Source organism: Balaenoptera physalus, assembly GCF_965194825.1.
Source record: "Balaenoptera physalus genome assembly, chromosome: 20".
Taxonomy (NCBI): Eukaryota; Metazoa; Chordata; class Mammalia; order Artiodactyla; family Balaenopteridae; genus Balaenoptera; species Balaenoptera physalus.
This window is the reverse complement of record NC_138901.1, coordinates 26,295,798-26,320,081: the sequence shown is the minus strand read 5'-3', so window position 1 is coordinate 26,320,081 and position 24,284 is coordinate 26,295,798. Positions and strand designations below refer to the sequence as shown.

General features: G+C 41.4%; 2 protein-coding genes across 4 annotated transcripts in view; one reads left to right on the top strand and one right to left on the bottom strand.

Annotated features, from left to right (window-relative positions):
- The window catches only part of SNX11 (sorting nexin 11), a 52,182-nt gene extending 30,043 nt beyond the window's left edge, over positions 1 to 22,139 (top strand). Inside the window, exon 9 of one of the 2 annotated variants that reach the window (XM_082441772.1) lies at positions 22,111 to 22,139. In XM_082441772.1, coding sequence (XP_082297898.1) covers positions 22,111 to 22,124 — 14 coding nt within the window. In that variant the 3' untranslated portion in view covers positions 22,125 to 22,139. Of the gene's footprint in view, positions 1 to 9,561; positions 9,738 to 22,110 lie in introns of those variants that run through there. The other variant, XM_082441786.1, reaches the window with a different exon arrangement.
- SKAP1 (src kinase associated phosphoprotein 1) overlaps positions 1 to 24,284 on the bottom strand; it is a 282,843-nt gene that overhangs the window by 9,980 nt on the left and 248,579 nt on the right. For both annotated transcript variants that reach the window (XM_082441766.1, XM_082441767.1), the window contains exons 10-11: positions 19,216 to 19,266; positions 12,069 to 12,169 (exon numbers count right to left, since the gene is read on the bottom strand). In XM_082441766.1, the coding sequence (XP_082297892.1) occupies positions 12,069 to 12,169; positions 19,216 to 19,266 (152 nt within the window). The remainder of the gene's footprint in view (positions 1 to 12,068; positions 12,170 to 19,215; positions 19,267 to 24,284) is intronic.

The window sequence follows — 24,284 nt, the reverse complement described above, 5'->3', positions numbered from 1 at the left end:
TTGAACTAGTTTTATTTATTGCCGTATTTCAGGGAACCTGCTAACCTGGACATTGGTGAGACTGGAGCCGGGGCCAGGGATGGGGGGCTTTGAGTCTAAGAAAGGGGACATGGAAAGGCTGGTGGCCAGTGACAGCAGCTGCGGTGGGGGGGGGGCACATGGCAACAACTCCACAAAGCTCACCCCCAGCAAAGAGCTGAGTGTCCTGAGAAGAGGAATGTGTCAGCTAGATGTAGGGTCTGGGAGCCCTGAGTGCAGGGGACTATTCAGCCTCAAGTCTGAACTGATGTCGTGAACTGGGTGTGAGTGGATAATGACCAAGTCAAGGCTAGGGAGGGGTGCAGGACCCGCGCACAAACTGGACATTGTTGGTGATGGAAGTGTGGGCAAAATACAGAGTGTGCATGACAGAAAAATCATAAGCTGTGAAGGTAAGAGGGAAGGCGGAACAGGGCTGTATGGAAAAGAGAAATGAGAAACACACAGCTTGAACTTTGACTAAAAGAGAGAGGAAGGATAAAGGGAAGGTAAACACTTTGCAGACAGGAGAAAGCAAGGTGCCAAGTGCAGAATTCAGGAACAATAGAGACAGCACCATTTCGGAGCTATTAGAATTGTGATACCATGTGAGACTGGCGTATTAATATGTATTCCATAAACTGTGCAGCTCGCAGCTCTGCACCACTCTATTTTGCTCTGACCGCAGTACCAGCCTCAGGCACCACAACACAATTTGGAAACAATGTGACGGAAATGTTTAATCTGCTCGGCCCATCTGTGCTGCGTATTTCTCCAGATCTCCCTGAGAGAGGCGCCTTGAATCTCCACATTGCCTTTAATATTCTCCTAAATCACCTCCCCACTGCACTTCAAGGGCCATTGCTACAATATCACAGGTTCATCTAAAGTGCAGTGGGGGTGGGGTGGGGGGGAGGCGCAGGCCAGGGTATTTTTTATTTTAAAATAATTTCCAGAGATCGTCTTTTTTGCTTCCTTTAAAAAAAGAAGAAAAGTTATTCTACTGTTGCTATAAGGTTATTGAGGTTGTTCGGTGCAAAACAGGGTAGGATAGAGTGGAATCATTCTCCAAAGAATTATTTTTATTAATCTCGATTCCCTCAATTGGACATGGGAGAGGGTGAGCAGATGCTCCTTTTCTCTTATGTTTTTCTCTTATCCCTGCACCTTGCTATGGTGATGTGTTCATTTGGGGCTGGTGCCTGTCTGCTTTACACTCTGCATCAGGTATCACTTTGACCCTGTCCCGCTCCAAACAAAGCCATCTTGTTCAGGACAGGTATACATTTAGTCCCTGGTCACCATGCCCTCATCAGAAAGGAACACTGTCTATATTATTAATTTTTAGCTTAAAATCTTATATTTTCTCTCTATAAGTACAGATGTTAAGCATCAGATTTCCACTGCCTTTCCTCCACTTGATTTTGTCAGATTCAGTGATTCGGGGCTAGAATGTAGGAAGCTGGGGTAGGTTTCAGAGAAAGAGGGGATGACAGACCTTAGACAAATGGAAGAGAGTTGTACATCACCAAGAAAATTAGGATTCCTTTTGCTATGTGAATTAAAGAAATGAATAATTTAATCTGTGAGATTGTTCCGGCGAGGGAAAGGCAACGTCCCAGTTGCGAAGCCTACAGCCTGTCGGTGTGTTACATCATCTGCACACATAGGCGTTTCCATGACAACCGCTTATAGCTTCATTTCCTGGATCCCTCTAGGGGGTGTCACAGCCAGATCCACCTGCTTTTCACCCTACCCTCGGTGGGGTCATGGTAAGGTCGCCAGAATAAATGAACGCGGGTACTAATGATCTGTTTACTGCTGTTTATGCTCTGTGTGTGTCAGGGGCACGCACATTTAGAGAGCTCATTATGGTTGCAATTAGAATGCACCATCGCTAGATATTTAACTCCTTTTTCTTTTAAATTAGCATTTTAATAACATTCTTTGAGCAGAGAAACAAAATGACCATTTTTCACGGACAAACTTCTAGCTGTAGGTGCAACTTTAATGGCAAAGTTGTGAAGGGAAAAGAAGGGAGAAAAAAAGGCCATTTTTACTACTTTCACCCTCCTTCTTACCAAAAGGATATTTTTATTTGCTTCCTAACACACTCGATTTCCTAAATTTGTTTTGAATCCAATTATATTGTGTGGTTTAAAGTACCTCACTCTCGTTGGATAGAAATTAGCAGCTATTGAAATTAACTTTCTATGTGACCTGTAAAAGGGGAGAAAATAATTACAAGTGTGTGTAAGAGACCCTTCTCCAAAAGACCCTTGCTGTAGGATCGGACTGTGATCTGATGCTACCATTATCAAATATCTTTATATAGTAATTGCAAGGGCTATTTTCTTTAAAAAGGTGGTTGCAATTACTGTTTTTGTTTTGTAATTCTTAGGATTATCTTACAGAGGATAAATGATGACAAAAACTTGTCATTATAAACAGGATAAATAAGAAGCAGAAATAATGAAAATAATAACACAGCATCATTTGCCGTTTAAAAAGGTGAGATCTTGGGGCATCAAAAAGTAAGACAGAACAGGAAAAATACAAGGTAGAGACCCACTGGGTCAGAATGTTCCAATAGGCACTGATTGCTTTTTAGGAATCAGCGAACACCTTTGCTAGGTGTTCATAGATCCTCTGTTTGTAGAAAGTACAGTGAAAAATAACAATTTGAATGTTTCGATTATCTTTCCCAGTCTGTTCCATTTTCATTATTTATTTCCTATAAATCGGGACCTTGCTGAACATAATTCTGCAGACAAGGAGGTTGATGGGACAGCCAATGTGAACGAGGAGATAGATGGTGGTTGCGTATAAGATAGATGCTATGTGTTTATGAAAAGGAGCAGTATGTCTGCATGTGAACATCCACAAAGTAGAGCAAGCAAGCGTGTAAACTATAACGGGTATTTATAGGTGGAAAAAAAGGTGCAAGGAAGATTGTATGGGAACAAGCACACTGAGCCTGAAAAGGGTTTGCTTTTTTCCTACCCTCCATGTCCAAGTTCCGCTAAGATGTCCCCTGCTTGCTGTGGCTCCTGTGAAACCTCACAAGCCTTTCCATGACAACAGATGGGGGATTTCACAGCCAGAAGACACAGGAGGTCAATAGTTGAAAAGCAAGAGTTAGAAAGAGAGATCTTTATCGACATCAAAACAATCCCCCCCGAAAGATAGAAGAAGGAAAAATTTAAAGACGTAGCAGGAAAGAAAAAGAGCCTTTATAAAAATGCAGGTTAAAATGTTTAGGCTTTTGTATCAGCCTAGTTGCACCTTAGACTCTGCCATTTCATAAATAAAATGCGGATAGCATAGACTATAATCTGGTGATAGCTACCCCAGGACATATCTAGATGCACTTCTGTTATTTTAATTAAATACTGCATTATGGTTTGTGACAACTACATAGCTACAGCGTAAATGAATTTGGAATTAAAGTGTTACTTAGGCATCCAGTAATTTTTGTTTCATTCCTCAGTTTTACAAAGCAAATAGCTATAAAATCAAGATGTTTGTTCATTTACAGATGGAGCAGGATTGTTGTGGCTGTTCTTTTTCTCCTTAATCCTCCTGCACAAAAAGAAGACAGAGCTCAGAGTCTGGCTCCCAACACTCTTAGCTTATGAGACACATCACAAAGAAAAACACATCCTCTTGACTATAATGTGAAACGTTGAATATTAATTGCTGGTATTTCGCTTATCTTTCTAGCTGAGTTCTGTCTTTTAACAATTATTCTGATGGGCTGCAGTCTTGCACTGCCAGGAGGTTTTTCTCCTTTGCTTAATATTTAGAAACACATTTCATGTTATTTTATTTAAAAAAAGTCTTAAAGTTGATAATCCTCCTTGGAAGTTTTTAGTATCTGGAACTCTTGCCAAATACAGAATATTAGTGGGAACAGGGAAACTCCCAAAGCTCTTTGCTGAAAAGATGATGCACTTTCTGAATCTAAAAGAAAAAATATTTTTCATTCTAGGAATATTAATATTTCCTTAATGAAACTTGAGAGGGTATTACAATTTGATATAATCAATTGGTCAGTTTAAATGTCACTTCACTAGCAAATTATGAGAAAGAATATTCTCGTCTTACAGGCACAGACTTTCACTCAAAATTTATATGTTAAAGTAAAAGGATTTTTGTTCAAATCTGAGGATTTAATTGTATCTTGAATGTGTCATATGTCAAGATTAAAGTTTTTAAATAGTAAGTTTTCTGAAATCATTGTCTATTATTTCTAGTGTGAGAATCAATATAATCTTCTTATTAGTCTTAAATACCACAAGTCTGGCAATGTCTGCTAATTCCAGCTTTTCTGTGTTCTAACCAATTATCCCAAGCCCCCTAATGTAACTAATCCTATAAGCATAGAACTTACTGCTCTGTATATCTGCAATGAGGTTATAATTTGCTTCAGTATTTTGCTAGTTTGGTTGGAGAGCTGGGTCCATACACTACCAAGAAACACTAGCAGACAGAGGTTTGGGGAGGCTGAGTTCCTTCTGAGAAAATAATTACACAGAAACAAAGCTTTTGTGACCCCTTTTAAATAGAGCATCTCACCGAAATGTCATCCAGCCTCTTTGGCAGATTAGTGAGGAGTTTATTACTAAATCTCTGTCTAATAAACGTGCAGTTGACTCTGGAGGAGCTGCTTGTTATAATACTGGCAGTGGGAAATGGAGGGAATGTCACAGTTAAAGACACAAATTTTCCCCATAATATATTCGAATGGAAACCTCTGAATCCAATACTACATGGGCATATCTAATAAATTTACAATATTTCAGTCTCAACAGCCTTCACCGGTTAGTTTTAAAGATTTATGTGGTAAAAAATTACTCAGTGATGAATATGGTTTATTCTGTGCAGTATTGGAGGTATAAGGAATTAAACTACCGTCTTTAACAGTGAATTTATTATTACCTCTGTCAAAAGACGAAGCCTTTAAGAGCATTTGTTATAAATTCACCGCAAAATAAATGGCTGGAATTTTTTTACACTGGAGTTTGTAAAGCATTGGGTGATTGTGAGCATTAACCTAACCCTGCCATGGCTTATATGGTTCTAGGTAAACATTTCTGTCTGGGTCTCACAGCTAATTATCTGATCTGGGACTTTCCACCTGACTGAAAGGGGTGTGTGTGTGTGTGTGTGTTTGTGTGTGTGTGTGTGTGTGTATGTGTGTAGAAAGTGAAGGGTCTTGTTCAGGACAACAGTTCAGGACTAAGGAGCTTAAAGTGGAAAATGCCAATTTTACTCTTTTTTTAAAAAATGGGTTTTATAGTAAATGGCCAGGGTTTAGAGAATAAGGTTGATATGTAGCCAGGTCTCTTGTCTGCAGGTTTATATGCACGCATTTGCACACACACATACATGCATAAGCACACATACACACACGCACACTCACAAACACCCTCTCCCTTTTGTCCTCTCTTGGAATGGGTGTCCCCTCATTTATAAAAATTACCTGGAAGGAATGAGGCTGCCAGGGTTTGTTCTAGACGATTGGTTCCTGTCTGGGGGAAAGGAATGGCCTCTACTGAATTTGACCGGTGTATGACCGTTGCCTTCCAGCTGACCCCAAATCCCATTCCCATCCTCCTAACTCTATAGCCTCCCATAGGGGTTATTAATGAGAGAAAATACTATCATCATCATCATCTTCGTCATCACAGCACAGTGTTGACCTGCTTGTTAACGTGAAATGGGGTTATGGGGACAGCTTCTGCTTCTCTTTTCGTATCATCATAAATAAGAAAAGATATTTTCTGATGGTACCCTCCCTCACCGTCCCCTTTGGTTAGGTCAGAGGTGAATGATAGCTCTTTGGCAGGCATTGACCAGTTTCATCACTATGTTTGTGCAGTCTGTGCCCCAGGCCTGTATTCTCCCCACTTCCTACCCCCGAATTACCTCCCAAATTACCCTGCCCATCCCCCAGTCAACCAAGCGGAGGGTAATGGTGCCTGAGGAAGTCCTAAATGGACACTAGATGTCACCAAACACCTCCTTTCCCTCAGAGCCCTGAAATTAAAAAAAAAAAAAAAAAAAAAAAAAAATTCTTCATTTAAAGCAATTGAAGGAATTAACTTATCTGTTTTTATGAGGGTGTTGTCACATTCAACTAAGCACACTGAAAAGAGGAAGTACTGCTGCATTCAGATAATTTTTACAACATACAAATCTCTTCTGGAGGGGTTGGGGTCAAGGGAGGGGAAAGGTCTACATTCGTTAAGTAGTCCTTTGAGGGAGTAGGTGAAGAACACCGGGCTTTAAAAATCCCATTATAACAGACATGGTGTTATGTTAACATAGTCCAGGTGTGCCAGGGACAGGCCTGCTGCATTCGGATAACTAGGAGCTGGGTTTGGAGCCAGGACCCGGCCTGAATTTAAGTAGCTCCAATCCAGTGCCGGAAGCTAACTGTCATCCAGGATGATGAAATCGGTCCATCCTCATCCACATAAGACCCACGGCCATCTGACAGCATCATATGTTCAATGTTAAACTTGACCTTGCCTTTAAGGCTCCCTGTTTCCATACCAACTGTACCAGCAGAGAAGACAACCAAAGCATGGTGTGTTTGGGCAGTGAGAATATCTCCCCACCTTGGCTAAGCCACCATGTAAGTATAAACCTTCTGTGGTGCCCAGCTTGTTGCTCCAACGCTGCCTTCCATGGAAATAAGTAGCTGGAAAAACCTTGGAGAAGCCGAGGGCCAACTCATGAGTCACACAACATAAGCTCAAGAGATGTAGCCTATCAACTCTGTTTACCTTAAATGGTAAACAGGGACCATTTAAGGGTCATCCAGGGACCTCTTCTTCTTTCTAGACAATTGAGAAAGAGTTTCTTTCTCTCTCCCTTTAATTCGCCCTTATCTGCTGGACAGCTCATGTTACCACTATAAATTACTTCTGGAAGAGGAGGCCTAATTTTTAAATGGGCGTTTATTTAGGTTATCTCGAAGAGTAGAACACGCACCTTTATTATTTAGAAAAAGGTTCCCTAGTGAGAGGCCTTTAAGCCAGGAAGACAGAGTCACTTCTCTGAAACATGGGAACTGTGGCTCGTCTTATCCAAATAGAGACTTCTTACCTCCCTTTCTCCTACTTACAGTAAATGCTCACAGCAGTGCTGGTCCACAGAAGGGCCTTACGATCCTCAGATAAAAGGAACTAAGCCAGGGCGCAGTGTTCCTGCACCGAGGGTGATTCAGCACCTACCCTGTCATGCCTGGTGCCCAGGCTGAATGGATTTTTGGAGTACACCTGTTGTTGAACCCCTGCCAAGTACTGATGGCCACTAACCCCCAAATCACTTTTCCCCGCTGTTGATGTTTGGAATGTCAGACAGGACTGAGCAGCAGCCGGCGTGTATTTCAAACACAGCAGATGGATTTTTATATTAGCTCCTATTTCATGTTCAGGCAGAGCGACCGCCACACTAAAACCGCAGCCTCTGTGCTGCCGAGTTTGCTTCTGTGAGATTAATTTTGTGAAATTAATTGGGACAAGATTGAAAAGGAAATTAAAATGTAGCTGAGTGAATAGGCCTTTCAAACACCTTTTTCCTGCTCTATTCAAACTTGAATTCTGCGGTGGTCTCAGGCATCGTGGGAAGTAATTTACGGGAGCCATCAGTTACGTATGAGGAGACCTGCACAAGCACCACAATCTGGAGCCACTGAAGAGCGTTAAACACCCCGCCGTGGCCGGAGCTGCGTCCCTGCACCGGGTGGAAGCGAAGTTCGGTCCCTGCACCAAAAATGCTGTTCAGAAATATCTGGGCCCAAAAGGAACGCGGGAACGTCCACTGGATGCACAGATCTGCTCCATTATTAAAATCTCCTTTTAATATATTTGCGGCCCAAATTGGAACTCAGTGCATTAAGTGGGCATGCAACTTTGTGGGGCTTAGTAACGGATAGATGTGTTAGGGGAGGTGGGCGGGGTCCTGCAGACTGTGCCATTGCTTACTGTTTCAGAGCTGCGATACATGGCTCTGGCCTCTCCTCAAAGAAGTTTGAGCAATTGATCAATTTTGCCAGTGACAAACTCTCTCAGACCAGGAAAGGCACAGCGCATTTCCATGTAAGGCCTCTTCACTGGATGGCCTTCTATTTCCAAGAGAGGACTTTCTGAGCTTTCGAATATCTCCGTGAAGAGTTCTTGGCAGGACAGGCTACCTTTTTTTCCCTCTCAATTCACTAATAATTTATTGAACTCCTAGTGTGTACCCAATATTGACCCCAAAAGTTTACTCTATTGTTAGTGGAAAAGAAGGGAATATAATAATAATTATCATCCTAGATGCCAGGCGCTTCTTTACACAAATTCTCTAATGAAAGTATCACAACACCCTATAAATAGAAATTATCCCATTTTTACAGATGAGGAAACTGAGGATTAGCAAGATTAAGTGACTTTGTTCAGGGTCACATAAGTAACCCACCTGTTGACGATTTGCTTCCTTAAGAATAGGACAGGTGATGGGCATTTGGTTACCTATGGGGGTGCAGCTTTCTTACCCAGCCAATCATCTTCTCTGGAAAAAATTTTTTAAAAGGGTAAATAGCTCTCTTTCTGGGATCATTCCTGTCCAAAGGCCCTAGACCCTAACAGACTCTCTTGGCCCTAGGATTCTAGGATTCAGGGTTGGGTCATACTTGGGCAACTATTAAGAAACAGTAGGTGTGGTGTGTGTGTGTATGTTTATATATATATATATATATATATATATATATATATATAAAATGACTATTATTAATCTGTAAAAAAGAATGAAATAATGCCATTTGCAGCAACATGGATGGACCTAGAGATTATCATACTAAGTGTAGTAAGTCAGAGAAAGACAAATATCATATGATATCACTTATATGTGGAATCTGAAAAAAATGATACAAATGAACTTAGTATTTATAAAATAGAAATAGACTCATAGACACAGAAAACAATCTTATGGTTACCAAAGGGGAAAGGGGGAGGGAAGGATAAATTAGAAGTTTGGGATTAGCAGATACATACTACTCTATATAAAATAGATAAACAACAAAGTCCCACTGTATAGCACAAGGAACTAAATTCAATATCTTGTAATGAACTATAATGGAAAAGAATCTGAAAAAGAATATATATATATACATATACATATACATGTAAAACTGAATCACTTTGCTATACACCAGAAACTAACACAACATTGTAAATCAACTATACTTCAATTAAAAAAAAAACAAATAAATACCAAAAAAAAAAGAGAGAAAGAAACAGCAGGGAGCAGCAGGAGCCCAAGAATAAAGTTATTACCCCCCAATTCCCACCCCACTTCCCCATCCAGGGGCCACTTCTGTTCTCTACCTGCCACCCCCTGCCCCTCAGAATATTTCTCTTATACAAAGAGAGAGGGAAAAGCCGAATGCATTTATGAGGGCCCAAAACAAAATAACTTAGAATTTTTTTGTTTGTTTAATCTGAATAAATAATTAAAGCTAAGACACATTTTTGTGTGGAATTTCTTTAGCAGATTTGCAAAGTCAGCCTCACCATGTTTATTTAGACCGGGAATGTTTGAGGTGGAAGGAACCTTAGAGATCTAACACAACTCCCTCATTTTACAGGTAAGGAAACTGCTCCAGGTAAGCTGAGCTGCACTCAGTTGCATCTTGTCTTGTGTTTCTCAGGGAAATAAACTTCTCTAGGTTCCTAAGAAGTGGGCTTTTCTTGCCTGACAAAAGTTCTACTAGCTACAGAGAAAAGTAAAATGGAGATTTCTAGATACCATTTTTCTGGACTAACCTCAACCTGGGTCAGTTCTGTCCCTGCAGGTGTGAGAGGCAGGCTGCAGAGTGTAACTGACTCCAATAAAGGAAGCCAGCTGGGGCTAAATATGAATAATATGGAATAAATTTAGGATCCATATGAGAGAAAATTCCTGAGATTAGGAGTTACTGAATATCTGAATAGACATACAGCTGATAATGGCAGTGGAATCTCCTTTTCTATCTGTCTGAATTGGTTCATTTGTGCTTTTTAGAGGCAAGGGAATGGATCGGGTGGCCTTTTAAGGTTCCTTCCTGTCCAAGGACTCTTATTGAGTTAAGTAATATAATAAAGGTAAATCCAATCTGAAATGCTCCCCAAGCCAACGTTAACTGAAATGAAGTTTTATGAGGGAAACTTCAGTTAAGCTTCTAGCTTCTCATTTCCTCCCTTGCCATGCAGAGATTAGCAATGTGGAGAAGGGTGGCAACTGGTGTGCTACTACCAAGGTAAGGGATGACTACGAACTCAGGACCTTCCAGGAGATGGAGAAAGATGCCCGATAGAACCAAGGCAGCAAACTATTCCCTGTGAATTAAACTCTGATATATTGGCTTTTAGTAATGGAGGAGGGGAAGGGGGGTTGGTTAAAAAAACCCAAACCAGGTTGGGAAAGGTCCCCGTGTTCTTTGGTATCTCAAAATTACAACAGTCCTGGTAACTGCAGACAGCTCTATACTGCAGGGCAAGTCACCGCACAGCCCCTTCTAAATGGAGGAAAGGGACCCCCAGTGAGAAGTCATTAACAAAGGCAAAAGACGTGCAAAACAAACAGAATAATCATGACCGAGAGAGAAGGCCAGCAGACAGTCTGGCTCTGTTCTCCCCTCCTCCTGCTGCAGGCACCTCAGACAATGTAAACAGTTAATTTGTTCACCTGCAGGCTCTGGGCAAACAGAGGCCTGGTCACACCTGAGTGGATAACTCGATTACCCCAGCGTGGTAATGTACACAAATTCTATTACTCGGCAAACCTTGCTTTCGGGCATTTGAAATACCAATCAGGCCAATGTCCACTCCCTTCTTTGCTTCCAATTTATTCTTGGTGTATTGGAGCTGCACCGGAATGGCACTAGGGTGGTGCTGAATTAGGAGTCTGGAAGAAATCACTAGAAGATTGTGATCTCACCCAGCAGGGATTGCAGGCCTCCTGCTCTCTGGAAAAAGATTGGGTCTGAATTTGGTCCTAGTTCAAATGGGACTCGTTGGAACAGCTGAAAGGTACCTTCCGTCAGCCCTGGTCTGTTTCTTAAGGAGCTTGTGGTATATTTCAAACTGAGACAAACACCTGGTCAAGGTAATGACATTTACAGAACAAAGATAAATTGCAAATGATGGGTTAATAACACAATGGGTTTTCAATTTTCCTTTATGGAGTTCACATACTAATCAATTAAAGAGCAAATTGTGCCTCTTTCAAAAATGTTTGTTGATATTGATCGCCTCATAGAGGGAGAACTTTTTAACAAGTTTTTTAGGGACAGAATCGATTTCCTTAGCCCACCTATACAGAATATGTGCAGTCTTTCTTTACAAGGATGGTGTTACTGATCCCTCAAACAGTAGCCCATGAGTTTTGAAGCTTCTTCACATTGGTGATGGATCTGCAATAATATATCCTTATTTTTGCCCATTTTTTTTGTATCCAGCAATACCATTTGTGAGATGGTTAGCTGTGGCTAGGGGCTACCTCTGTGACTGAGGAAGAGAATGAAGTTAGCTGGCCCTTGAGTTGGATTCACTATCTTGGCCTTGTCAGCACTTGCTCAAACCAACTGAGCTAACTAGCTCTGACTCCTCCCCCCATATATAACTATGTTACAGTGTTGTTTATCTATAGATGAAATAAGAAGGCGGCTGACCCAGCTAGAATATTTTCAAGAGTATTTTACGGTAATAAATTATGTACGTGGTGATGACCTTTTAAGCACCACAAGACCCTTTTAAAAAGATCAAATTTTGATTGGCATAGTTTTAAGTATTATGTCTACTTTATTTTATTTTTAAATTTGAAAATTGGTTCCTGAATCTGAATTTTCAATTAAAAATTTCCCTGACAATTATAAGACAATTGAAGTTTACGTGTGAGGGAGCCATGTGATACACACAAGAGAAGAATATGACATGGGATAATTCTGGTTATGGTGACTACATCATCAAGAGTGAGAACATCGACTTTTGATCCAAGCCCCACACTCTAATCCTTACCTTGCTCAGAATGCGGATGAGGTCACCCCGTTGGAAGGACAGTTCGTCTGGCTGGTCACCATGGCAATCCCATAGGCCCTGATAATATTTGGCATAGTCCACTGATCAAAGAGAGGAGAAATCAAAGTTAAAAGGACCCTGTCTTTCTCTATGGAGCCCACATTTTTGCTGCAAATGGAAACCAAGGTTCTGATATTACCCCTAGGAAACCTAAGATTCAGGGGGTTTGGGATGACACACAGCCAGACACTCAGCATGAGCAAAGGACTGTGGGAGAAGGAGATCATTAACTAACATTAAATATTTACAGTTCACCCTTAGTCAGATGCTATTCAGTAACATGATAAATATATTCGTTTATTAATAAAAGAAAATCAGGCAGGTAATTTTTCACTTGGTTTATAAGTAAGCAGCACAAAGAGATTTTCTGCCAGACTTTCTTCATCCAGGGCATCTAAACTATCCAGTGCTTCTTTTTATTACCCATTGAAGGAATGAGATAAGTCTCCGACTTCTGCCTGTTTACGAGAGAGGCTGAGTCAGCCAGCACAGATCTGCATTGCAGTCTCACAGGTTGGCCTCCTCTGTTACACAGGAACTTCATCCTGGGCACTTCCCACCCAGGTACTTACTATATGAGGTAATTACCAATAAATGTGGAAACGAATAGCCCAGTCTTTAAGTGGAACCAAGGGGGTGTCTCATCCATTACAACTAAATTCTGGGTGGGCTGGCCCTTTTCCAGCATCTCATTTGTAGACGCTGAACATGTCTGCCAAGATTTATCTGCAAGCCCCCAGGGGAACAGAAACCAAAGTGATCTGCATTAAAAATGAAAGCAACGGAAGACGAAGACGACAAACCAAGCTTTAGAAGCAGCTGAAGAGATTTACTGGGCTTCTCAGCAAGACTAGATGGCAGTGATGCCACAGGACAGTCATCGATTCTTAACAATGAAGGATTCGTATTGATCTTCTTCTACCCGGAAAGGTTAAACACTAGAGTACAAAGTGGGAGAGGATCTGGGGATTTGAATGGCAGGAGAGCGAATGCCCACTGGACCAGGGATAATGTGGCAGTGCTCCCCGTTCCTTAGGACACTATGTATGAGAGTGATATGCAAAGCACCTACAAAAGATGACATTCCTACTGATGGGAGTTAGGAGTCCTGGGTTCTAATTAAAATTCAAATGATCTGGGGGGACCTTATTCTACAGTTTCCACCTTTCCCTTCATTTGTCTTGACCCTCCCATGAAGAGTGATGGTGCTAGTTGCTGAGGATGGGAATAGACAGAGGGCAAGTGGGCAGTGGGGGGACAGAGGCCCTGGCTATATTTGCTTTTTTCTCCTTGTTCCTAACTTATGAGCAATTCAAAGAATAAAGGCGCAGAGGAACAAAATCCCTATATGTCTCTGGAAAAGAACTTTAGTAGGAATCTTAAAGTGCACAAAAACAGAGGGGGACAGAGCTGTTTAGTTAAGATTCAGATATTGCAAACAAAAGTAAAAATGTTAACCATATAGAAACTCAAGCATGTTTTCTTTACACAGAAAATGTTTGTATATGCAGCAGACAACAGAGGGTAGCAAACAAGACAACTACACTGGAAACATTCTCACACAGACTTAAGAATATGTTTGGAATTAGGAAAAAATGCTAGCTATTGAAAAGACAAGGCATGTTTTTTTTGGGGGGGATATCAGTTCATGAAATAATAGAGAAATATCAGTTCCTGAAAAATGAAAGTAGTTTTCCCAGAGGATATAATGCTTTTTCAGTTGTAATGGAGTTGATTATTCACCCCAAGATTTTGCCTAAGTTTACGAATGAAAAGTATATTGACATCAATATTCTTCATGGATTTATATGTGATAAAGAAAATAATTTTATAAAAATAGATTTTTTAAAAACATAACTTGATGTTTCCAAATTGTAAGACTGACAAAGTTCTCTTGGCTTTTTCTGGCCTAGCAGATGGTCGCTGTAGTGTACTGCTCCCCACGTGCCTGGGTGTGGGACAGCTCCTGAGATTATGAGTACCTTTTGGGAATATATGTAAAAAGTGATTTGATATTGGGTATATAAGACACCTGGGGAGAACACCTGGAAAAAGAGCTATTCTAAAAGCACAACAGATCATAGGGAATGCAAGAAGCTAGCAGAAAAAAAAAACCTTCCAAGAAAAACTAAAGATAGAAGATGCCTTCAATTTTTCATAAGCTAAAGGCCCAAAGAAGATAGAGCTCAGGAATCCAGGAGATAGTTTAGCCTAGCCCAAGAACTGGAATCGTCAGAATCCTAACAAGGCTGCTTTGGAAAATAAGCAGAACGAAGGGCTAAAAATGGGGAAAAGGTTGGACTTGCTATCTAAACAGAGGTATTCTGGTATTAAAGAAATCAGGGAGAGGAACGTCTTAACTGGACAAGATTGGATTCTGTATTGCAGACTCCCAGTTTAACACATGTGATTGGCTTTAGGTATATGTGTGCACACAACTTCACTACATTCATTCTTTAGCCTTCAACAGACATGTACACAGAACCTACTGTGCCAGGGACTATGCTAGATGCTGGGAATTCTGCATCAGCCACGCACACGGTCCCTGCCCTTAGGGCTGCCATCCGGCAGTGGAGGCACCATGAAACAGTCACACAACTATTTATTTATTTATGATTGCGATATGTCTGCAAAGGAGAAGTTGAGGGTCCTGTGTATAATAGGGAATCTAACCTAGTCTGAGGGGTCAGAGAAGGTTTCCCTGAAGCTTTAGTTGTAAAACAAAAGCCTGATCAAACCTTGAAGAGGTGAAGAGGTAAGGCCAAGGAGGGCTTTATTCTTGAAGCTTGGCCCCAGGAAGAGCTTGAAGGCTGGGAGGTCTGCTGGGCCAGTCCAGCTTCTCCCTAAACTTGCCCAGCATGTCCTATGAACAGAGGAAGCATAAGGAGACTTTGATGTCTTTAGATCAGTAAGGAATTGGGAGCCTGAGAGGAATGATTGCCTCTGTGGGCTGGACTGAAGTTCCTTTAGGTTTACACTCCTCTGGCAGCAGTCTGAGATCAGAAATAGTGCAGCATTCTGACCATTTAATTAATTCAAAACATCTTCATTCTCATTTTGAGGACATTATTCCATCTAATTATTTTTTTCCAGTCTGTCCATTTGGAATGAAAAACAAAAGAATAAAGCTTAATGCCAGCATTTCTCAATGTCTCTCCAAAAAACGTAACTCTGCACTAAATAAAGCCTGGTAATTCAAAAGCAAAGCACTAATATATTCAGCATAAAACAGACAGAGGACCTAGAGCAATAATGACACCACTAATAACTAAAACAGTTATAACAATTAACAACAATTACAATGATAGAGAAGCTAATGGGTACGGTCACAGCATTTAAATTGCCAGCAGAGCTGAGGAGGACTTTTTCTAGAGAAAGAAAAAGGGGGGAAGCATCTTATTTTCTTTATCCCATGTAAGAGAAGCTATGCTCCCAGCAGGTAAAATGTGATAGGAAGACTAGCAGCAGACCAAGTTAAAAAATATATTGTTTTTCTCTCTTTTCTAGGTATTTATTGCAAAGCATCTGTCATTCCACACCAAGTCTTTATAACCAGTGACAGTCATTTCTCCTGTAACTGAGGCCAAGTTGGTGCTACTATTGACAGAGTCAATATTTGAAAATGAGCCTCCATGACGGGGAGAGTTCTAAGGTGAAAGCAGCAGACACCATTCTGCCTTTCTCCCTCCTTAGGGACAACAGAGCCTGACTTGTGTTCTTTCCAGAGTTCATATGTCACCTTGGGCTTCTGTTTGGGGGATATTGGGTAGCTCCAGAATTCAAGCTGTGACCAAGGAAAAGAGGCAAAAGGCAAGTCAGCATGTTGTTTACATTTTCTTGATAAGCAAAAGGACTGTGCCAATGTGGCCCTGGGTATAACTACTTAACAGATTATAGAAAAGAGAGACAAAAGGAGAAGACAGATAAAGCCAGTTCTTGCTAGAGCATGAGAAATGGACAAAGAAGGCCAAAGCAGTGCCCCATTGGAAGGGACTTGAAATGTTCTCTAGGCCAGGCCAGAAAGGCCACCATGTTCAGTCCATTAAAGCAGACTCAGCCTGATACCTTATTAACCATTTCAGAAAGAAAGGCATAAAAAATTTTGTCAAGCTCCACTGACTATGACACCAGAACAGGAAGAGCAACTGAACAATACTATTTGCTTGTTTTCATAGCCCTTTAGTCTTTGAGTTTTGAAATTACTATGGTCCTTAATGATGATCCTTAATGATGATAAGTATGATCTTGAAGTGGGGAACACTCACAGATCCTAATTTTCATCTCCTGTTTTCCTTTTATTGAGCCAAAGTTATAGCTGGGTGACGATCCACTCACATTTGTCTTGGGAAATAGGTTTCAAAAAGTAAGAGCTGCAAATACCTCTGTGGCTTCCCTCTGTTTCTTTTGTGTAATAGTTCCCTCCATTGGCTGCCACTAAAGTGGAAAAAGTGCCTCAGAAATGGAATGCTCATCAGCAACCATTTTTCTGCCCTGCAGAAATGAGTGAACATGGGCTCCCCCTTGGCTGAGTTTGCCTACAACTTCAGAGCGAAAGCAACCTGTTTCAAGATCCTCCTTGGTCAGAGGTTTGACGTATCTAAGGATGATTTGTGCCTCCAGCTCTGCTTTTTGTTTTTCATGGCATACCCAAGCAAACGGCCAGTCGTTTTCATACAGACAGCACAGAATGAGTTTTATTTTTGGTTACCTGGACAATGCCTTCTCATGATAGGGAAGGGAGATAAGCTGTCATCTCCAAAGACACTTAGAGTTAGACTGTTAGGCTGATGGGTTGGAATTCAGTGAAAATCTGAGGTGTTGAAGAGTCACTCATTAGAATAACCCTGTTACTAACAGTCAAGCTGTAAACCGAGCTCTTTATAGATTGAATAATCAATACTACAAGGCCGTGATAGATTTTCTAGGTAACAGAACAAAATAAAAGAAATTACATCTTACAGGGTCATTAACACCCAATCAGGATAAACTGAATTCCTTTTTCCCCTCTTCTGATAAGCTCTTAGTTGGGCTTTAAAAATGTAAGCAGTTCCATCAGGGAAAAGCACAGCATTCCAGGAAAAGGATCCCTGGAATAGTGAAGAAAAGTATGTGGATTTTAAAGGTGACCCTGCTAGCCATGGTATCTTTTATGAGAAAATATTTTTCCCTCTCAAAGGGCATGTGATACCTGACTTGCCCAAGTGAACCAAGCCTGTGTAGCTTGCCTATTACAGAAGAATTCACATTATCCTGGAGCTCCCTGCCTTTTATATGCCTACCCATCCCTCGAACCTCTATTTTACTGTTTTAAAGCTAAGTGATGACATTTGGATGTTACATATTTGTTGCAGTTTCTATAGCTCCTTTGTAGAAAAGGCACCATATAAATTCAATAAATAAATAAGTAAACACAGATAATATAAATTCCTGCCTCAGATTCTGCAGAGAGAGGGAAAAGTCCTCCTCTGTTTTTTTAATCACTAAGTCACCAATCATTATAACTGGTGGGAGGTATAAACCGTAGAAACATATTTAGAGCTCACTACACTTTAACAACACCTATTTTGGAGGCAGGAAGCATGAGGAACAAAGGGTTTTTTTTTTTTTTAAATGTACTTGAATTATAGCTCCTGGAACAGCTAAGAAATAAATCTCTCCTCACTCTTCAGATTGAACCTTAGAAAGAGGGGTGGAAGGAAGAAAAGAGATGAAGGAGACGTCTGAAACTGAATTTTAGGCTTTTGCCTGAATTCTGCTGCTTCCCAAGGGAGTTTAAAGTTGGCCATAGGAAGCTTCTAGTTACTCCACCCAAGCTGTCCACATGAAGTGCTTCTTTCCTGCACTAGTGAGGGAAGTTGGTTGAGAAGAGACATACGTGGGACATGGCTCGGTCAGGAAACAGATTTTTTGTTGGAATTCTGTATGGCAAGTAGAATGGTAAAAACTAAGATTCAGAATGGACTTAATCACATGTGTTAACTGTCACGAGGTCCTTACTTGAAACTACGCTAACATTCCTGTTATACTTGCCTCAGTTCTCTCTCTGGCTATGGCACATGAATTCTGATGCTGCTTCTTTGCTGTCATTTCTCTCCTCTTGAGAAGCTGGGTGTTTATGAAGTTGGGTCCTTCAGTAAACCTGTTACATATTCTCTTCCCATGGAGAATGAACCAAGGAAAGGGGCTTTGCTGAATGGATTAGGAAGAGAAGAAAAGGCACGAGGAAAGGAAGAGAGAGGAGAATAGGAAAAGGGGAGGCTGGAGAAACAGAGGGGGAGCAGGACGGGAAGAGGGAAAGAACCCCTAGGCTTAAAACTTCCATAGAATTTCTAAGAAAAAGTCAGCCAGTATCTAAATCAGGCACTTTCAGGCTCTGCTGATGGAATGAATGTCCTTGAGGTGGCCTTTGCAGCACATATTCCTTTACAGACAATGACAGACTAGGTCCTTGGTCCACTTAAGGAGGCTTTAGAGGGGCATCTGACCTTAGAAAGGATGGGCTCACTAACAGACTGAAACATGGTTAACAGTCTGGGATGAATAAGAAGTAATTTTGTATTCAACAAAGCTGTTACATATTCATTTCCAAATGTGCCTGGAATCAAACCAGGCCATCAGAAGTCAGCATAACCAAGCAATTCTATCCTTCACCCCATGTTCACTTTTCAGATCTGACACATTTCCATTCCCCTCTGAACTTGCAATCTCTGGGCCTCTCAGATAGGAGACTTTTCCATTCTTTCCATTCTCAATCCTCTGATCTCTTAGAGATGAGACAATTCTATTTTCACTGTACTGATTTAAGAAATACTGATAGGAAAAAAATAAATATCTGGTTTGGCTTCCCACCCTCTCTAGGATAAATCTTAGCAGTTCTGGGAACATTAATTAAAGTGAATGGGTGGCTGCTTTTAAAGTTAAGATATTTCCTTGTCCGGTCATCTTATTCAGGACTGTTGAGGTCGACACACCAGTTACCCTCTTAATTAGCGAGTCTGGTAATGTTTGTAGTCAGAGAAAGGTGCTTTCTCCAGTGGGAAGCCCGAATGTCCTATCCAGCACCTGTACATTTTTGAAGCTCTCATACCTCCTTTTTGTTGTGTGCCGCTCTCATCCTCTTCTAGATCATGCTCTTCATCTGTGGGGATAAACATGATCAGCATTAGCAATTAGTGGTCAGTAGTCTGTTATTTGTACTGACGGGTCTTCTTTCTCTGAGCTCATCACACTCTCTTCTTTAAGGCAATAATTACCATTTTTTAAAAAATCATCTCTCACCTTCAACTGGCCTTCTCTTATTTCCATCTCTGTTCATTCATTCACAAACATTTTTAAGTGCTTACTGTATGCAAGACACTGCACTAGGAACTGGAGATGCAGTGATGGACAAGACTGGCCGGGTCCCCGCCCTATGGAGCTTCCAATCCACTGGATTATTTAGGTGCCTATTACTAGGATCCCAATCCTTTTCCTCAAACCCTATTTCTCCTCCCGTTCTAGCATTCTCTTCAAAATGTATTATCTCCACGTAAGCATCCAGAATTTCTGTGTGTGAAGCTAAGCACGTGTTTAAACCCTCTGTGATTAACTACTCCTTAATGTATCAAGCTTTGTTCAGCTGTCACAGAAGCTGGTCATGTACACAATTTTATGTTCTTAGTACTTGGGGCTTGTAGTTATCTTTTTTACTCTTGTTATTCAGCCTGCTTCACTCATGAGAGTGGAAGCTCCTGAGGGGAGTTGGAATGAATGGCAGGTACACAATGAATTCTAAGTCAATGCTATTTTCTAACTCCATCCAAGTGTTTATATGGTCAAAGTCACAACATGACTGGCCTAAGTTTCTTACCCTCATTAACCTGTTTCATCCCAGACTTCGTACTATCTGATAACATGGGAATTGGATCCTTATCAAGAAAGCATGAGTACCAGAATCATATTAAGCTATTTTATATGTGGGGTAAAATACACAGATATACACTTGCTGTTCTCCTTTTCATCATTACCGCCCTCCACACACACACACACACACACACACACACACACACGGAATGAATGGAGCATAAAAAGGAACATTTTGAGGGCTGAATACTCAGTTTCTTCCGGCCACATGTACTTTCCTTTCTCTCTGTGGATCTTAGGGCACTTACCTGTCTTGCTTCCCCATAGTTATGCCATTAAATGGAAACTTTGAGGCGATGGCATAGGACAGCCCTCCCCCCCCGCTTAAATATAAGGTTTATAGGGCAACATGAGTTCTGGTATGTCAGACTAGGGGAAGTAAACTCTAAGCTCATAACTAAGAAGAAACGGCATAAAAATATATTAAAACACTACAGAGCATTAAAGAATTGCAATTGATTTCACATACAAAATGATATAGCTCCCCTGAAAAAATTAAAATTAATATTGTTGGGATTGATACTTTGGGAAATAAGTCACGTTACCAAGATTTAAAAATATGTGGGACTTCCCTAGTGGCGCAGTGGTTAAGAATCCACCTGCTGGGCTTCCCTGGTGGTGCAGTGGTTGGGCGTCCGCCTGCCAATGCAGGGGACACGGGTTCGTGTCCCGGTCTGGGAAGATCCCACATGCCGCGGAGCGGCTGGTCCCGTGAGCCACAACTGCTGAGCCTGCGCGTCTGGAGCCTGTGCTCCGCGACGGGAGAGGCCGCGATAGTGAGAGGCCCGCGCACCGCAATGAAGAGTGGCCCGCGCTTGCCGCAAATGGAGAAAGCCCTCGCACAGAAACGAAGACCCAACACAGCCAAAAATAAATAAATAAATAAATAAATAAATAAAAAAGAGAGAAAAGGGAAAAGGAAAACAATTAAAAAAAAAAAAAAAGAATCCACCTGCCAATGCAGGGGACACGGGTTCAAACCCTGGTCTGGGAAGATCCCACATGCCGCTGGAGCAACTAAGCCCATGCGCCACAACTACTGAGCCTGTGCTCTAGAGCCCGTGAGCCACAACTATTGAGCCTGCGTGCCCTAGAGCCCGCGTTCCACAACAAAGAGAAGCCACCACAATGAGAAGCCTGCGCACCGCAAGGAAGAGTAGCCCCCACTCGCCGCAACTAGAGAAAGCCCGTGCGCAACAACAAAGACCCAACGCAGCCAAAAAAAAAAAAAAAAAGTGATGTATGATATCTATCTCTCTCTATATATATAGATATAGGTAAATATATATCTGCCCTATAAGATTCTGTGGGAAAAGGACTCAACTCTACTTATATCCATGTATGACCCTGCAGACAATTTCCTACTTACCACCTGTAGTGCTCCTCCACCTCTCCATGAGGAATAAAGATGTGAGATAATGGAGGAGTGAAATCAAATATGGGAAATAGATCACGCTGAAATAAATCATGTTAAACATCATTCTTTGCACATTGTCTTCTTATTACTTGCCCACTTCTTTCCTTCCTCTGCTATGATGCTTTTCCTTTTTGACGTGGGACCAATTTCACAGGGTTGAAAACATTCAAAGAAGAGCTGGTACGTCCTCAGTTTTAGAGATACCCAATAATTTGGACAGAGAACAGCTCTTTTGCTGATATCAAACATCTTAATCACAAAGACCAGTAATTTGCTGTGCTGAGGCACTTTTGCAGAGAGGGTTTGTTCTGCCTTTGCTGTCTGTGTGCAGATGTCTCTTCCTCCCAATTCTAATCAATGTAAATTGGGTCAGATCTCCGCTGTGAATTACAAATTGGATCCGAAGTTGGAGGGTCACCGTGCCTGCTACTCCACCTCCTTCCCACCACCATTAGATGGGAAGCTACACCAAAGATCTTTTCTAAATAAATCAGACTTTATTGTAAAACGTGGCCACTGACGAGACATAACCTCATTAGCATTGATTTTAAAATAAATTATTGAAAGTGTCTTGCCTGCTTTTGCATTTGTAAAATAGGAGAATGTAAATGTATTTGCAATGATAAAAATGAAAACTAAAACTTGATTCCTTTATCCTTTCAGGCAACAGCACTTAATCCAGTCATGATACAAAAATGGAAAAAGTAAAACTCTGCTTTATTTATGCAGTTCAATTCCAGAACAGATACTCTGATTTCCATTGCGCCTGTAGAGTCACCTAGAAAGAAAGCAGACTGTTGGCCGTAGATCTTATATATCGTTTGCCACCATTACTAAGTGCTATGGTGATGGATGTGAACTGGGAAGCTCCAGTCCCTACATCTGTTCTATCTAACGTTGTCCTTCCTGGGTGGCTGAAAGTGGGCTCCAGTCAAGAAGCCTAGCTGCTGAAGTGAGAGGCTGGGTGCTGTGCCTCTGCGGCCTTTGAAAGAGCGAGTATGGGGACCATCATCTGGTGAGGAGAGTGCCCTCTACAACTGCATGTGAAAGGCACACCTCTCAGCACCTTCCCAGCTTCAGAGGGCACTATACACACAGAGGCATACAATTTACCTTGGATGCTTCAGTGAAATCAAACTGGTATATTTTTCAAACTCCAAAATCAAGAAAACTGATTATATAGCAACAGAAAAAAAGTCTCTTTGCTCACAAAAGGGGGTTAAACAGCCAAATTTCTCTCTCTTTTTTTCATCTGTAAGGTGAGGTTTTATTTTTTTTTAATTAATTAATTAACTATTTATTTATTTATTTATTTATGGCTGTGTTGGGTCTTCATTGCTGCACGCGGGCTTTCTCTAGTTGCAGCGAGCGGGGGCTACTCTTTGTTGCAGTGCACGGGCTTCTCATTACGGTGGCTTTTCTCGTTGTGGAGCAAGGGCTCTAGGCACGCAGGCTTCAGTAGTTGTGGCATGCGGGCTCAGTAGTTGTGGCACACGGGCTCTAGGGCACAGGCTCAGTAGTTATGGCACACGGGCTTAGTTGCTCCGTGGCATGTGGGATCTTCCCAGACCAGGAATCAAGCCCGTGTCCCCTGCATTGGCAGGCGGATTCTCAACCACTGCGCCACCAGGGAAGCCCTTGGCAGGTGGATTCTTAATCACTGCGCCAACCAGGGAAGTCCTGAGGCTTTAATTTTAAAAAGATTATTTTGAAAAAAAAATTTTTTTTAGGCTAGAGAACTTGTTGAACTTCTTTATAAGAATATTATTAGGCATTTTAGCATGACATCTACTACAATACATCTTCATTTAAGAAGGAAGTAAAATTTATGTGCTAGCTCAACTTTACACAGTAATAGATTATAATGGTCCTTGCTCCTAACAGGGCATATGGGACCCCAACCCTACATAGCCTTTAAACAAATTAACCTCTAAAGATTACTGACCACTTATTACATAAAATGCTCTACTTGATTCCCAAATATCTCATCTCAATTGGGAAAACAGTGGAGGAAGATTCTGTTAACTGTGCGAACATGTAAGAGAACCATGGGGTGTCACAAATCAGCATCACTATCCAGAGAGTTGGTTTCAATCAACACTCTTGGCACAATGTCAGGGACATTAATGAGAGGCTGAGAGGAATAGGACACTGACTCCACCTCGGGGGCCCAGAGAGGAGCCAGCTTCCCATGACACCTGGCTCCTTTCTGAAGTGCTGCTCTTATATCAGCTGAACCGGGAATAAAATTCAAGAAATGACTAGATAAGAAAGAGGGAAGTCACTTCTCCCAAATAAAGCAAAGTGACAGAAGCTTAAAAAATGCCAAATGTATCAGTGTGCAAACAGACGTCAAGGTGCTCTGGTGACAGATGCAGCAGAAATACATGCGCAAAGGGAACATGCAAAAAAATGGAAATAGAAACCACTCCACAGCACACATAGATATATATCCATGGATGCTACAGCACCTCTTCAGACAACATGGCAAATATGAGCATGATACTAATAACCCATTCAATTCTCTGTTGCATAGCTGGTAATCTCAACTGTTACCTCAAAATATTTGCATCCTATCTCCATAGTATGGTCTTGATATACTAGATGTTAAACTCAATTTGCGGTAACTGCAACACTTGGAATGCACTGAATTTAATTTCACAAATAATAATTGAGCACCTACTAATTGGAGGAGAAAGACCTGAATACAAATCCCTGTGGTAAAGGCTGAAACAGAGCTCAATTCCAGCTGAGTCTCTGGGAGGCTGTCACTGAGGAGACACAGCTGAGCAGAATGTGTTGGGTTTCGTAGACTGAGGGTGCGGATTCTAGGTAGA